The sequence below is a fragment of the Miniopterus schreibersii genome, assembly GCF_964146895.1.
Source record: "Miniopterus schreibersii genome assembly, chromosome: 6".
NCBI classification, from domain to species: domain Eukaryota; kingdom Metazoa; phylum Chordata; class Mammalia; order Chiroptera; family Miniopteridae; genus Miniopterus; species Miniopterus schreibersii.
Genome location: NC_138107.1, coordinates 5,526,142 through 5,540,456, shown reverse-complemented (window position 1 = coordinate 5,540,456; position 14,315 = coordinate 5,526,142). Strand labels below are relative to the sequence as shown.

General features: G+C 54.5%; 2 protein-coding genes across 22 annotated transcripts in view; one reads left to right on the top strand and one right to left on the bottom strand.

Moving 5' to 3' along the window:
• SYNGAP1 (synaptic Ras GTPase activating protein 1) overlaps nucleotides 1-10,499 on the bottom strand; it is a 31,433-nt gene extending 20,934 nt beyond the window's left edge. For 17 of the 18 annotated variants that reach the window (XR_013999077.1, XR_013999078.1, XR_013999079.1 and 14 more), the window contains exons 1-3: nucleotides 10,391-10,499; nucleotides 6,568-6,689; nucleotides 4,300-4,405 (exon numbers count right to left, since the gene is read on the bottom strand). Coding sequence is in view for 12 of the 18 variants with exons in the window: in XM_081141095.1 (XP_080997221.1) it covers nucleotides 4,300-4,405; nucleotides 6,568-6,689; nucleotides 10,391-10,457 (295 nt within the window). In the remaining 6 variants the exon portion in view is untranslated. Of the gene's footprint in view, nucleotides 1-2,110; nucleotides 2,143-4,299; nucleotides 4,406-6,567; nucleotides 6,690-10,390 lie in introns of those variants that run through there. The other variant, XM_081141106.1, reaches the window with a different exon arrangement.
• Nucleotides 10,500-12,637: 2,138 nt separating this feature from the next.
• On the top strand, nucleotides 12,638-14,212 carry CUTA (cutA divalent cation tolerance homolog). Of its 4 annotated transcripts, none has more exons than XM_081140827.1 (7): nucleotides 12,676-12,719; nucleotides 12,803-12,854; nucleotides 12,987-13,328; nucleotides 13,498-13,557; nucleotides 13,669-13,714; nucleotides 13,823-13,872; nucleotides 13,992-14,212. In XM_081140827.1, the coding sequence occupies exons 3-7, from the start codon at nucleotides 13,147-13,149 to the stop codon at nucleotides 14,116-14,118; spliced, it is 465 nt and encodes a 154-aa protein (XP_080996953.1). In that variant the 5' UTR covers nucleotides 12,676-12,719; nucleotides 12,803-12,854; nucleotides 12,987-13,146; the 3' UTR covers nucleotides 14,119-14,212. The 4 variants fall into 4 exon arrangements, with proteins under 4 accessions (XP_080996952.1, XP_080996954.1, XP_080996953.1 ...); XM_081140825.1 differs by having other exon boundaries at nucleotides 12,677-12,719; nucleotides 13,120-13,328; XM_081140826.1 differs by lacking the exon at nucleotides 12,803-12,854 and having other exon boundaries at nucleotides 12,638-12,719.
• The last annotated feature ends 103 nt before the right edge of the window (nucleotides 14,213-14,315 follow it).

Below are 14,315 nucleotides of genomic sequence, written 5' to 3'. Positions count from 1 at the left end.
AAAAACAAGGAACAAATGTGGTAATTATCCTTCTGTTACACACTCAACAACACATCCAAGGGCTCAGAATATCTTTGTCCTAGTCTCTGCATTTCTCAGGTACGGCTGCCTCACTCTCATTCCAGGGAGCCTAGCTCAGCGATTATTTTCAGATGCAGGCTCCTATAATAAAGGCATAAAGTCTAACTTTAAATCCACTAAAATTTTGCTTTGGAGCTAAAGAATTAACAGAAGGAGAACTAATTTGCTAATTGGTTCACTTGATTCTTGGAAGTAATACAACCTTACACATATCACCAGGAACTAAGATCCATGAACTCACACATAAGTCACAGGTACAAAGGTGGCGACATACACACAGGCTTACAAAGAATCACTGCCACAAAGATAACAGCAGAAAAACATAGGAAAAGGGGGTAGAGTGACAAAAACCCAGGACATCCTGTTATTAGTGCTGCATGCAGTGACATGTATAGAAAGCATAGCACACACCCGTGTACACACACAGCAAACCTGATCCTCATACACTGTGATCCTGGGTCTCTGTCCCATCCCTGCACAACATATACACGCATGCACACACATAACAGCCACCTACACAGACCCGTAACACAGGCATTGTGCACACACCCACACATGTATACACCCTGTATACACACACAATTGCTCTCTCACACACACACACAGCAAGAGCTTGAACTCCCGCCTCTTCATCCTCTCTAATCTTGCCATCACCCACAGAATCTACCCCTGCCTTGCAATCCCCTAAATCCGGAACCTTCCCTTTGGCCTTTCTTCCTTGTCACATCCAGCTGGCAGCTCACATGGGGAGCCAGAGGAGGGAGGTTGGCAGAACAAAATGAGGAACAGAGTTGGACAGAGAGCAGAGAAATGGGGCACAAAACTCTTTGCCAGGGACAGGAACCTCTAATGACAGTCCCTGCAGTGACAGGACTCACTGTGAGCCAGCCTCTAAGTCCCAGTGGCCTCCCCTGATCCTCCTCTATCTTCTACTTTCTTCTCTCAGAAATCACTTTACAGAAAGGTCTGACTCTTCCTCCCCCATCTCCCAGCCCCCTTCTCCCAAGTCTCCACCCAGTTCCTCACCCTAAACTCTCTTATCCTCTCCTCCAAATCTACTTGTATCCCACATTCTAATCTCCAGCTTTCTCCCTGGCTCTCTGCTCCTCTCCAAGCCTCTCTCATTCCTCCTCTCCCTCTTTCTCCCCACTTTTCCTCTTTACCCCACTCTTTCCCTTTTTAGCTTCTCTGTCCTTACTCCCTGACCATGTAGGGGCTCACACCTGCCTAGCCCAAAATATTTCATTTACAGTAGGATTCCAAAGAACACACACACTTACCCCTCCCCCCCACTTGCACACCACCCACATCCAGACACACCCTGGACACCCATGCTGTGACTGACACAGATACCCAGATCAATGATGAAACACACATGCAGAGACACACACCTGCCACCAGGGACACAGAAAATCCTGCTCATGCAGCCACACATCCCCACAGACAGGAAACTGACCAGAGGTGAGCCCCAGTCAGGGACGTGCATGCTCAGGGTCAGAGGTGACATGTACCAGTATGGCCACAGACTGCCCCACAAGCCAGTGGCCAGCCTAGCAGCTCCCTAGACAGGTCTGGGGCAGAGGAAGGATAAGGCAGGACAGGTTTCCACTTGGCTGGATGCACATGTGTGCAAGAGTAAGTGGGCCCCCGTGTGCACATGGCACCGACACACAGGGGACACGGGTATGGGCACGAACACAAACGTGGACACACGGGCTGCCGCCTCCACAGAGGAGCTCCAAGACCACCCCACACCGGCTGCCCACGCGCGCATAAGAACCTGGCCCCCACGAGGCTGAGGCCGGTCCCCGACACCCCCACCCCCACCCCGCGGACCTCCGCTGCCCCCTCTTCAGTTACCATAACTCCCCCCACTCGGAAGATGCAGCGAGAACATGCAGAGGGAGCAGCTGCCGCCGCCGCCGCCGCCGCGGCTTCCCCACCCCCTCCCGAGCCCACGCACACGCGCGCGCCCCCTCCCTCACGCGCCCCCCACGCGCGCTCCTGATCCGCGTGGTCCCGCCCTTACCTTGCACCGCCCCCCAGGGGATGGGGGGGTCCCCGGCGGGGGAGGGGCTCCGCCCCTGCGCGGGGGAGGGGCGGGGTGCGGCGGGAGAGGGGGCGGTGCGGCCCGGCTCGCACCGCCCGGCGCGGTGGGGGCGGCGGCGGGGCCCGGGACAGCCCGGACGGCCGCGCGGTGACGGCCGCGGGAACGGCTCCTTCCGCCGCCGCTCCCGCCGCTGCCGCCGTTGCCCGGGCCCCGCCGCCGTTGCTAGGCGACCGCTGCTGCCGTGGCCGCCTCTGTCACGAGCCCCGTCGCCCGGAGACAGAGCGAGAGAGACGGGGGAGGGGGACAAGGGGACCCCCGAAACCAACTGGGCCTCCCACTATCGCCTCCGGAGCACAACCCCTACCCCAAACTGCGGAGGGAACGAGGGGCGGCAGCTCCACCCAGCAGAGGAGGAGCCCTGGAATCCAATGCCCCTCAAAGGTCCGGCGACCTCTCCTGGGCTCCAGCATCCACAGCCCCAGCACACACTGTTTCACACCCAGGACCCCCAGATCCCTGTCCCCTGAGCATCCTCCATGCCCTCTACATACTCCAAATCCCCCTGTAAACCTCAAACGTTCACCAGCTATCAACTCTTTCACTAAACGCTCCCCCAAATATATATACCCCTGGACCCCCTCCTAACCCCTACTGAACCTCCAACTCAACAACCTCCACATACCATCCCCAACTCCAAACACACATGGGTGCCTCCACACAGGGGACCCATACCAGAGACCGCAGACCCTGAAGACTCTGGGTAAAAAGAAATATAGGGAACATGTGGGCAGAGACACCAACCACCAGACATGAAAAACATGCTCCATGAGCACGTGACCATTCTGGCCTGGACACACAGGTATTCACATGTGCACACAACACACAAACCTTCCCCAGACATGGGCATGACACACACAGATGTAACAGACATCACACACATTCTCTGTACACACACACCACCACCACCACCACCACCTGGCTTTGCCTCATAGAGATGTGCTACCCACACACACCCTTGGTCAGAGGTTTCCATGACAATGGCACACATCCCAGGCCATCCAACCACCCGGGTCCCAGAGTTGACCCTCAAGGGCAGTGAGGCCTGGGCCTATCAGAAGAGGGCTGAAGGGAGCCAAGAGCTAGAGATAGGCCACCGGCTTTCACTAAGAGAAACTGGAAGCCTGGATCCCGGAGGGGAGGGGAGCTGGTGGAAGAAAGGAGTCACCAGGGGTCGGGGGGCGGGGGGAGACGGAGGCCCTGGATCCCTGGTCCTGGAGGGGAAATACAGTGGTACGGGGCAGTGACGAGGGGGTTTCCGGGGGCTGAGGGTGTCTCTCTACACCTTGGCTGCAAATCTCTGTTCTCTGCCTTCATCTCCCCTCACTGTTCCCATGGAAACCTTTTAAGCGAACTTCTCAGGAAGACAAAAATCTTTTTTTAAATGACTAAAGAGGGGGGTGGGGGGGCAGAAAGAGGGAGGGAGGGGAAGAGACAGATGGAGAGAGAGAGAGTTGGAGAGACAGACTGAACAGATAGCTCTACAGACAGAAAGAAGATGAGATGGGGGTCTGATGGAGTTCCACCCGGAGCCAAGCGGAGAGACAGAGGAATCAAGAGGGGTAGAGAAAATAAGAGAAATGGGGAGAAAGAGAAAGGGGGTGATAGAGTTGCAGAAAATAGACGCAGTTGAAGAGAAGAGGGCAAAGGGGGCAAGAAAAGAGGGGAGGGCCCACAGGCCAGGTCTGGAAGAATCAGGAGCGTGGGGGTGGGGCAGAGGTGGGGGTGGGGGTGGGGAGGGCAGGAACTAGGTTATTCTCTCCAAGATCCCAGACCAAGGTTTGGGAGGGGCAGGAACTCTCGAACAGGATGCTAAAGATCTAAAGAGACTATTTTTACAAGCACCAGGAAAAGTCATGCTTCGCTGTTGGAGAGGAAAAAGGGAGCGAAACAGAGTAAGGACTGTCACCCACAGCCCCGGTCCCGCTCCAGATCCCAGAGGAGGGCGCCTCTCCTCCTCCGCCCCTACTCGCAGGACGCGAGGCTGTCTCCGCCTTCCCAGCCCCCGACTACTCCTTCAGCCCCCCGACTTCCTCCGCCCCGCAGCCCGGTCCACCTGCAGCCCTCTCCCCGCGACTGTCCGGGGCACCAGAGCTGCTCGGCCGCCGTACCATGCTCGCCGTGGGGCCGCCCCTCCACCGGCACGGAGACTGTGCGTCTCAGCAGTTTGTTGCGGCTGGAGTCGCTCCTCCGGTCCCGGATCAGAAGGGGGTGTATCTAAGGGATGCGGGGTGTGTCAGAGCTCACGGCCCCGGCCGTCCCCCCTCTTTCCCTCCCCCCGCAAGCAGGCTGAACCTCCCCTTCCTTCGGGCCTGCCCACCTTCGGCCCTTGCCCCTCGATACTCTTTTAAGTGTCTCTGGGTGATCCGATTTCTCTTTCCCGTTTCTCCAAGTCTCTCTCCTTCATTCCCTCCTGTCCCACTCTCTTCTCCCTCCATTTCTGTTGAAACATCCTCCAGGGAATTCTCCCAAACCCCACTCTGCTCTTCCCGAAACCCCTCAGGAGTTTGCTACTCCCTGAATCCACTTTCCCCTTGACCTTCAGGTCCTCCATGCTCCCTGCTTTCCTCCCAACCTCCCACCTCCCTCAGCCCCTTCGCTCCCTCCGTGCCTGTCACGGGGGTAGCAGAAGCTGCATTTATAATCAGGATCCACAGCTTGTATCCTTCCCACGCCCGGCTTGTGGCCAGACTGGGACCCAACCTCCCCACGCCCCAGAAGGCCTGGTCACCTCCCCCAACCTTTCATCCCCTACCATTACCCCCGACTCAGCCTCTCACTTCCTTTCTTTCCTTTAGCCATTACTTCTCTGAGCCTCACCCCCATCTCCCCCTTGCCACCTCCTTCCCAACCTCCCCCTCTCCAACCCTCCAGTCTCCTCCACCCCTGCAGGCACCACCTCCATCCCACCAGTCCTCAGCTGGTTCCACAACCCAGCCAGTTCCAGCCCCCTGTGGCCTTACACGGTTCATTTTCCAAATTCTATCTGCCCTTGCATCCTTCCTACTGGATTCTGGCCACTCCTGTTGCCCTTCCGCTTTCTGGCACCAGTCCCCACAGTGCCCTCGACCTGTACCCACCTGTCATTCCTTTATTACCCCATCCATTGTCCTCCCTCTTCATCCTCACACCTCACAACAGTTCCCACTCTTATTGGTTCTGGTTTCCCCAATTTATCCTATAGACCCTAAACCCTTGGTCAAGACTGGTGACCACTAGCGAGTCACTCACATGTCCCCCAATGCTTAAAACTTTTACTCCCAAACCACCTCTCCCTTTAAAGACACCATCCTCCCCTAGATATCTCAGCTTTACTCAATGGCCTGAAAGCTCTCCACCCAGTCATCTCTCCACACTCTCACTTGCCTCTCAAAACTCTGGTTAAATCCAGCTCCAATTCTAACCACAACCTCCCCAACAGCTTTGGTGCACATCTCTCACCACCTCTCTGGTCTTGTAGGCTACCCTATCACTCCCCAAATCACCTCACTCCCTGAACCACACTTCTGGACATCCACCCTTCATATTCCCATCCCCTATTTCTTCTGATGGGCCCTCCACCACTGACCTAGCTCCCAAATCTGAACCCACACTCTCCTGGCTCTCTCATCACCCTGTATGACTACCACTGCCCACAAGAGCCCTCTGTTCATTTCATGTCTTTCACGCTGGCCAGTCCCCGTCCCATCTCACTCTTCTTACTGTTTTAGACAACTCCCCATACTCCCAGTTCCCCTCATCTCCAGGCATCTCCTCCCTTATATTCCCTCCTAATATCCCTGGCAAAAGCCCTCTGTGTCTCTCTAAACCCTGATCTCAGGTACCTTCCCAATCTTCACCGCTGTCCCCACCAACATCCACTGACCTCTGTAATTTCTCTCCCAGGACCCTTTAGCCCTCTCCTAGTTTCCCAAAGACTCTACTCTCCTCTGCCTTTTCCCCCACGAGTGGCTCAATTCCCCCTCCCTGCACTCTGCCCCATGCCTGAGTGGTGAGTGATGGGTCTTGCTCAGTGGGGGAAGAGGAGGGGTTCCTGAGGATCAGGTGATCCCTCTAAAAGCAATCCCAGTTTCTTCACACTTAAATTTCTCTTTCCCATCCTAACCTATCCCACAACATGGGCAGGTGAAAACAGGAGGTACCCTCCAAATTTTCAGAATCACATCTCCAGCACTGCACATGGCCCTCAAAGACCCACCAGCCAAGGTGAGAGAACGCTTGCCCCTTTTCAACCCCAGCCCAGATCTCAATGGCCGCCCTCCTCCCACCGCTTGCAAATGGCCTTGGCCTGCCTTTGTGCCTCCTGCCCTCTCCCCTCTCCCTCACCACATTACCCCTGCTACCCAGTGCTCTCTGCCCAGCCTTCCCACCCTGCTCACCTCGTCCTCATCCAGCATGAGAAGCTGGTTCCCCGAGATGATGCAAAACCGAGGGTTCCAACCAGGACGGTCATATGGGGAATGAACGTATTGGGTTCGGTGCATAGGGGGTCCCCGTACATCTGGGGGACAGAGACACACAGAAACAGTAAGGGAGCTCTATGCATTTGGGAGACAGAGGCCGAAAATGGTAAGAAGAGTCCACAAAGTGGGAGAAAGGGACCCCACCTGCCTTGAGATCACAGATGGGGGTGAGGCACCTGGTAACTTGAAATAGAAGAACAGAAGATGAGCCTCTGTGTGTGTGGGGGGGTGCGGTTGGGCAGGGGGGAAGAGGGGCGGGAATCACACCACAGGGCTCTGTTGACTTTCGGAAAGAAACTGGAAGGGTGGCTCAGGGAGGGGAATTATATCATGACAGAAAGGGTATAAATTTGGAGGCAGAAAAAGATGAAGGAGCTCTCCATCACTTCAAAAAAATGAAAAGGTAGAGGGCAGCTAACTGGCAGAAGAGAAACACAGAGGTTGGTGGCAGGTGTCTGGAAAATGGGAGGACATCCAAATAACTGAAGAAGACAAGAACTTGAATGGTGGCATGACCCATCTGCAGGAGAGTAAGAGGAAAGCTACACAGCTGTAGAAAAGAAGGGTGTGCGTGGGGGTGTAGGAACATGTGGGTCATAAGATTCTGGGAGCTAAACATCTGGAAAAGAAAGGGAGAGAGCCCAGCCAGCAGGGCTAAATGACTGTCGACCTATGATCCAGGAGATTGATGTTTGATTCTAGGTCAGAGCACATGTCTGGGTTCCAGGCTCAGTCCCCGGGGGGGGGGGGGCGTGCAGGAGGCAGCCAATCAATGATTCTCTCATCATTGATGTTTCTGTCTCTCCCCCTCTCTCTGAAGTCAATAAAGATATATTTTTTAAAAAGAAAGTGAGGGAGCTTACCTATTCAGAGTCAGAGACATGAGCAGGCCTCCCCTCCTGCCTTTCCTCTATCCTCTGCTCCCTCCTCTCCTAGCCCAACCCTGTTCATCCTTTGGGGAAAGTTCTAGTTCTTTAGGTGGTAGGGGGAGAATGGGTCTTGACAGCACCTTGCTGTGAAAGGGCCAGGGAGTGAGAATAGAGACTGAATTGATCTCTTCCCCCACTTCATGCTCAAAGATATATATATTTTTTAACTTGATCATGACACTTTCCTTTTTTAAAAAAAATCTTTATTGATTTCAGAGAGAGGAAGGGAGAGGTTGAGAGAGAGAAACATCAGTGATGAAAGAGTCATCATTGATCGGCTGCCTCCTGCAAGCCCTGACTGGGGATCGAGCCCACAACCCGGGCATGTGCCCTGACCGGGAATCGAACCACGATCTCCTGGATCCTAGGTCGACGCTCAACCACTCAGTCAGAAAGATCAAAGATTTAATACCCCTCTCCCCACCTAGTCTCCATGGACAGGATAGAAGCCAAGTCCAAGGGTTTGGAACCTTCCCAAGGCACAGTGAGGAGCTTGAAGAAGAAAGAGGAAAGAATGGAGGATTCAGGCCTGTGACACAGAGCGGGCCTCCAAAGACTGGAGCTGGGCATGAGGACAACACTTCTAGAAAAGAACAGTAGACCAAGGGTGGCCCATGTTCCGAGGTGCCCCCAGGGTCACCCTTGCCCAGCTCTGCTGTTCTTCTCCCCATGCTACCATCCCTGCAGACTGCCTCTTCTTTAAACCCCGATGCTCACACCACCACAGGGACACAGGGCAAGGAGTAAGAGGGAAATCAAATTGGTGACATCAAAGTGATAGAAAATAGGCTTAAGGTATCAAAGTGTGAGAGAGTTGAGGAAGAAACATTAAATTCTGTCACCTTTACAGGGTAATCATGGGTATATTGCAGGAAAAAGAACTAACTGGCCTTTGAGCTTCATTCCAACGGAATGCCCTGTGTAGGAGAGCTTTGAAAAATCTAGCCCCTTTCTGTCTATAAATATGTTCTTCAAATTTACCCAACCTGCAGATCAGTCAGAGATGAATCCCCAGAATATAGATATCTAGAAATCCCAATACTTTGAAAGACTCACTACCTCAGTGCCATCTCGGAGACTCTCTAAGCCATACCCTCCAGATCTGGAGATCACCAAGGCTATGAGACTGCAGACACTGCAAGCAGCATGCCCACTGCACTCAGACTCTGAGGACCCCCAGAGGAGAAATCTGTTGATACACATAGTCATTATGGGAGGGACTGGTTCAGGCTGCAGCCACAGGGAGGCGGGTTAGACTTCAGGGGGAACCTTCTTCCTGCGAGCAGGGAAGGACACAGGGAACTTAGCTTAGGAGCAACTCTGGAAACACACACACACACACACACACACTCTCTCTCTCTCTCTCTCTGTCTGGACTTAAGGACGATTCTGGGAGGCAGATACAAGAGACAGAGGAACACAGCTGAGAAAGGGGAAAGGCTTACTAGGATGAGAAATCCCACAGGGCTCAGATGGGGGTCTCTTGTGGGCCCTGTTCCAACCATCAAAACCTGTGTCTTTGCACCCCAAGTCTCCAACACCCCAGAAAGTAGAGATAAGAAAAGAGGAATGGGTGATAAGAAGTTGAGTATTAGGGGAAATTGGAGACAATTAGGCTTGTGGTGACAAGATGAGGAACAGGTAGGGAATAGATAATGGGCTGGGGGACAAATAACCTGGATGGATCTAGAAGGGAAGGTAGAAATGACGGCAAATCCCTAGTGCAAGAAAATATACCAGAAGGGCCCAAATGGACAAGGGGCAGAGGAAATGATGTGGACCTAATAGGAGTACTAGAACAAGGGGGGTCCAGAAGGAGGGGGTGAAGAGGTGGTAGAGATATAGGGAGCTACCAGAAAGAAGAGAGGGAGAGAGAGAATGGACACCAGAGAAGGGACTGATATAGGGGAAGGACAGAAGGGGGACTCATATAAGGAACGGACACCATATGGGGGGAAAGATATAGGTGATGGACACCAGAGGAGGGAGGGGGAAATGGAAATAAGGATTGGAGGTGGGGGAGGGGAGTAAAAGTGGTAAAGTGAATGAAGCAGATAAGACCCCAGGGGTTACATTGCGTGGGTAAAGGGCCTTAATGAGGATCCAAGTCTGGGCACTCTAACGTGCCCCCCTACTCCCATCACTCAGTCTTACCTGTATTGCCCCCCTCCCCTCTCAACAAACACACACATATTTGGCCCTCCCCCTGCCCTGGTCTCTCCTCCCCCAACCCATTCCCTCTCTTCTCTTCCCTCCATCTGGACCCTCCATTCCTCCCCCCACACACTGCCTCCCTCTCTCTCCATCTGGCCCCTTCTCTTCCTCCATCCGCCTCTCTTTTTCTACCCCATACCATTCTCTGAGCCCCCCACCATATTCTGGCCCCCATCTTCTTGGCTTCTCTTTGCAACCCTGGTTTCATTTCCCCCTCCTAGCCCCTGTCCTGACTCTGCTCTTCTATTTCCTTGGTATTTTCCTCATCTCTCAGCTCCCACCTTCAAATTATTTCTGCAGCTCTTCCTCCAACCCTATCCTATCTTCCCACCCTTGCTGGCGATCTTCTTTCCCCTTCATCATTTTCACCTCAGCCCTCTTTAAGGCCTGTTTCCTGGTCCCTCCGGTCCTTATCTACCCCTGTCCTCTGCCTCCAATCCCCCCTTCCTCATTGCTCCTATCCTATCTTCCCAGTCCTCCTGTCTCCCTCCATTTCAGCCGCTCCCCTCCCTGGCCTCGGCTCTGCCCCCTCCTCGCCCTGCCCCTCCCCCCTTTGCCCCCCCCAACTGTCCCTCCCCCTCCCCTCACCACCGTACCTCTGAAGGGGGCATAGGACATCGCGGGGATGCTCCCCCGATGGATGGAGGCGCGAGACCTGCTCATCAGGCCTGGGAGGGAGGGGGCGGGGGACGGGGGAGAAAGAGAAGAGAGAAAGAGGGGGAGAGAGAGGGGGAGAAGGAGGAGGAGGTGGAAGAGGAGGAGGAGGAGAGAGGAGGAGAGTGGAGCAGAGAAGAGCAGAGAGGAGGAGAGAGGAGGAGGAGGAGGAGAATAGGAGCCAACGGCAGCAGCGGCAGCCGGGAGAGAGAGAGGGGGGCGGGGGAGTGAGCGAGAGAGGAGAGAGCAGGAGGAGGAGGAGAGAGAGACTCTGCAGCCCCCACCCCTCCCGGTGGAAACCGGAGAGACAGAGACCCCTGACTCAAAAACAACCGGGAGAGAACAGTTCTAACGATGCAGATCACAGACCCTCAGAGCAGGAGACCCCTGACCCGGAGAAAGATACCTTGACTCCAGGGAGGTGGGGGTTGGGGGGGTTAAGCTGAGGCACAAATCCAAAATCTAGAGGAAAACAGATCTCAACCTCAGTAAAACCAAAGACAACCCCCCAAAAAACAGACCCCCTTGAGAGAGGGGTCAAAGATCAAAATCTGAGCAACCAGTTTCAAAAAGATTCTCCATAGCTACAGAAATGTTGGACTCTAGACTCATGGTAATTTCAGGGACCAAGACCAGAGGCCTAGACCCAGATTCAGAAAGAACCCAGACCTAGAATTATAGAACTCAGACTCAGAGAGAGATATCAATCAGAGACCCCAGATACAGAAAACTCCAAACCTTGGGCTTGGGGGCAGGAGGGGGGAAAAGGGGGAAGGGGGAGAGGGGGGTGGAGAGAGGAAGGAAGGAAGGAAGGAAGGAAGGAAGGAAGGAAGGAAGGAAGGAAGGAAGGAAGGAGGGAGGGAGGGAGGGAGGGAGGGAGGGAGGGAGGAAGGAAGGCACTCAACTAGTGCAGAGATTCAGAACTCAACGACCCCAAATTCATAAAGAGTTTGAAAGACCTTGGAGAGAGAGTGATCACAGACCCAGGAAAACAAATCAGTAAAACAGAAAAAAAAACAACCCACCAAAAAAACCCAGGCCTGAGAAAGATCCCAATGCAAACACGGAAAAGACCCCACAGAGATGTATCTCAGAAACAAAGTCCAAAACAGAGACAGAGATCTCGAGGAGACCCCAACCCCAGAGAGGTAGGTATGAAAGAATTCTGCCATCAGCCTGGGAAATGACCGGCCACGCCCACCCAGCTGACCCCGGACCCTAGACCTTGGAGGGGGAGGAACACTGAGTAGGGGAAGTGGCAAGAGCCTTTTACTCTGCTTCATCCTCCCACCGCTCTCCTCTCATTGGCCCCTCTCTCCATTTTTGGGTCACAGGATGTGCTTGCGCCCCAGGGAGGTTATTTAGGGCAGGTCCTGGCTCCTAGGGGGATGGGTTAAGGGAAGGAGACCCAAAGCTGACAGGTAGACCAGCCCTGGAGACTGAAATAGGGAGGGGATATGGGACAAAAGGACCATCACTACTTCCTGGTATCCTCTCTCTGTCCCAACCTGCAGCCCTCATCTGTACTTTCCTCGGATTTACCAGTCTGTCTCCAGTTTTGGGGTTTCAAGTTAAGAAGGCCGATGCGCCTGTAGCCCCATTTCTATCATCCCATTTACAGGGACTCGCACCATCCTTTAAAAATACGTCTTTTCCTCACCTACACATGCCCGTGCCTGCCTATTCACTCCCCCTTACCCTGGCACTGCTGGCTTCTCGGATTATCGGTCATTCCCAACCCAGGCAGTGTCAGTCCTAACCAAACGGGCAGGGGGCGCTCTCCCCCCCCCCCCCCCCCCCCCCCCGCTCCTCCAGGTCTCGGAACAGTGTTGGGCTGTTGTGAGGCACACTCTGGGGCTGAAGGACGGTTCCCCACTCTACAACCTGACGCATCGAGTCTGCGGGGTCTCCAGCCCCGCTTTCCTAGCGCCAGCTCTTTCGTCACGTGGCCTGCAGGGCTGGCCTGCGATTGGCTACTTCGCGTCACTCATTGAGATTACCGCCACCCGTGGGGCCCGGCCCCCTCACGTGACAGTGGAACGCCGCAGCGGCTCTCCTCAGCTTGCCATTGGCCATTTCCGGAAACGGGCGTACCGTTTCCGTGCACGGCTGCAGAGCCTTCTACCCATTGGCCAGCTCCCCTTCGCACCTCCCTCACCAGGAGGCGGGGCAACTTGGGCCATCCTAGGGCCCCGATTGGCTGGCTCCGGAGGCTCAGCTTCTCCTGTCACGTGGTGTGCGTTGTTTTCTTATCACGTGGCTGCTGCCCAGGTAAGAAGAGTCCACTCTTCCTGGATGTGGGGTCCTTTCTCGGCGTAACTTGTCGCCTTTGATATTCAACTGTCTTCCACCAGCATAGGCTGCATGAAAGGGGTGCGGGCTCCCGCAATCCTGCTCGGCGGAGGGGTGAGTGACCGGCCCCGCCCCTTCCGGTCCTCGAAACCTCGACCACCATTCCCACTCAAAACCGCAGAGGTTGGCTCCTGAGGAGGGAGTAAAACCGAGCCTATGCCTTAATCTTTCACGCTTCTCTTCCAGCTTCAGGGACCTTTTCCTTCAGGGTGCAGACGAGGGAGGGCAGGACCCGATTGTCTATCCAAACGAAGGGTTTCTGGGGTGCAGTTGCCTGGGGTATTTGTGAGGAGACACCAAATTCACCGCCTGCTCCCAGGCCGCTCTGCTCCTGTCGCTTCTTTGGATGCCGGCCCTGCTGCCTGTGGCCTCCCGCCTTCTGTTGCTACCCCGAGCCCTGCTGTCCATGGCTTCAGGAAGCCCCCCAGCCCAGCCCTCGCCGGCCTCAGATTCCCGTTATGTTCCTGGCTCAGTTTCTGCAGCCTTTGTCACCTGCCCCAATGAGAAGGTCGCCAAGGAGATCGCCAGGTGGGAACCCGAGTGTGGAGAGAGGATGATCATGAGGGAGAGTTGGGGGTGTTGGAGTGCCCTCCCGCTGTTTCCTGCCTGATCCAGCTTTGGAAACCTGTCTCTTGGCTGGCAGTGCAAAAATCCGGGTCATGGGGCACTCTGAATGAGTCTGTCACTTCACCTTTAGGGCTGTGGTGGAGAAGCGCCTGGCAGCCTGCGTCAACCTCATCCCTCAGATTACATCCATGTGAGTCATAGGAGTTGGGGGTTAACCTAAGGCTAGCAGCTTTAGCTAGCAGCCTTTTTCCTTGGGGAAAAAATCTTTGCTCCCACAACACTCTCTCCCTGACCTTTTCAGCTATGAGTGGAAAGGAAAGATTGAGGAGGACAGTGAGGTGCTGATGGTGAGAATCATTTCCCCACCCCACAAAACCTCAGTTCTCTGACCCCTTTGACCCCTCTCCTTCATGAGATCCTGAAATCAACTCACCATGTTTGTCTTCACCCCTTAGATGATTAAAACCCAAAGTTCCTTGGTTCCAGCTTTGACAGATTATGTTCGGTGAGAACTTGGAAATGGCGGGGGTGAGGGTGGGTACTGTGGGGTGGGACTTGCTGGGCAGTGTGAGGAGTTGGGCTCTTTTGGGTAGCCTTTGAGTGACACCCCTCCTTTTTTCACAGCTCTGTGCACCCTTACGAAGTGGCTGAGGTGATTTCATTGCCCGTGGAGCAGGGAAACTCCCCGTACCTGCACTGGGTACGCCAGGTTACGGAGTCAGTTTCTGACTCCAGCACAGTCCCACCATGATGAGCCCTGTTCCTGCCATGTTCCTCTCACAAACTTCAATGCCCCCTGACTTCCAGAGGATGACTGAGCCCCTAATAAATCCTACCTTTGGTTCTTTCTGCCTTTTGCCTTTTCTTGTCACATAGGTGAATTTGGTTGGGAAGATTAGAACTGTTTCTGGTGCCTGTGTTCTTATCTTTCAGAATGACTCAGCTTTT

Excerpts from the sequence above, each read along its gene's own strand:
- CUTA (XM_081140825.1), top strand. The coding sequence starts at position 12,813 with ATGAAAGGGGTGCGGGCTCCCGCAATCCTGCTCGGCGGAGGG. Across the intron at positions 12,855-13,119 it reads CAATCCTGCTCGGCGGAGGG|GCCGCTCTGCTCCTGTCGCT; the intron begins GTGAGTGACCGG and ends GCCTGCTCCCAG. Across the intron at positions 13,329-13,497 it reads GTCGCCAAGGAGATCGCCAG|GGCTGTGGTGGAGAAGCGCC; the intron begins GTGGGAACCCGA and ends CTTCACCTTTAG.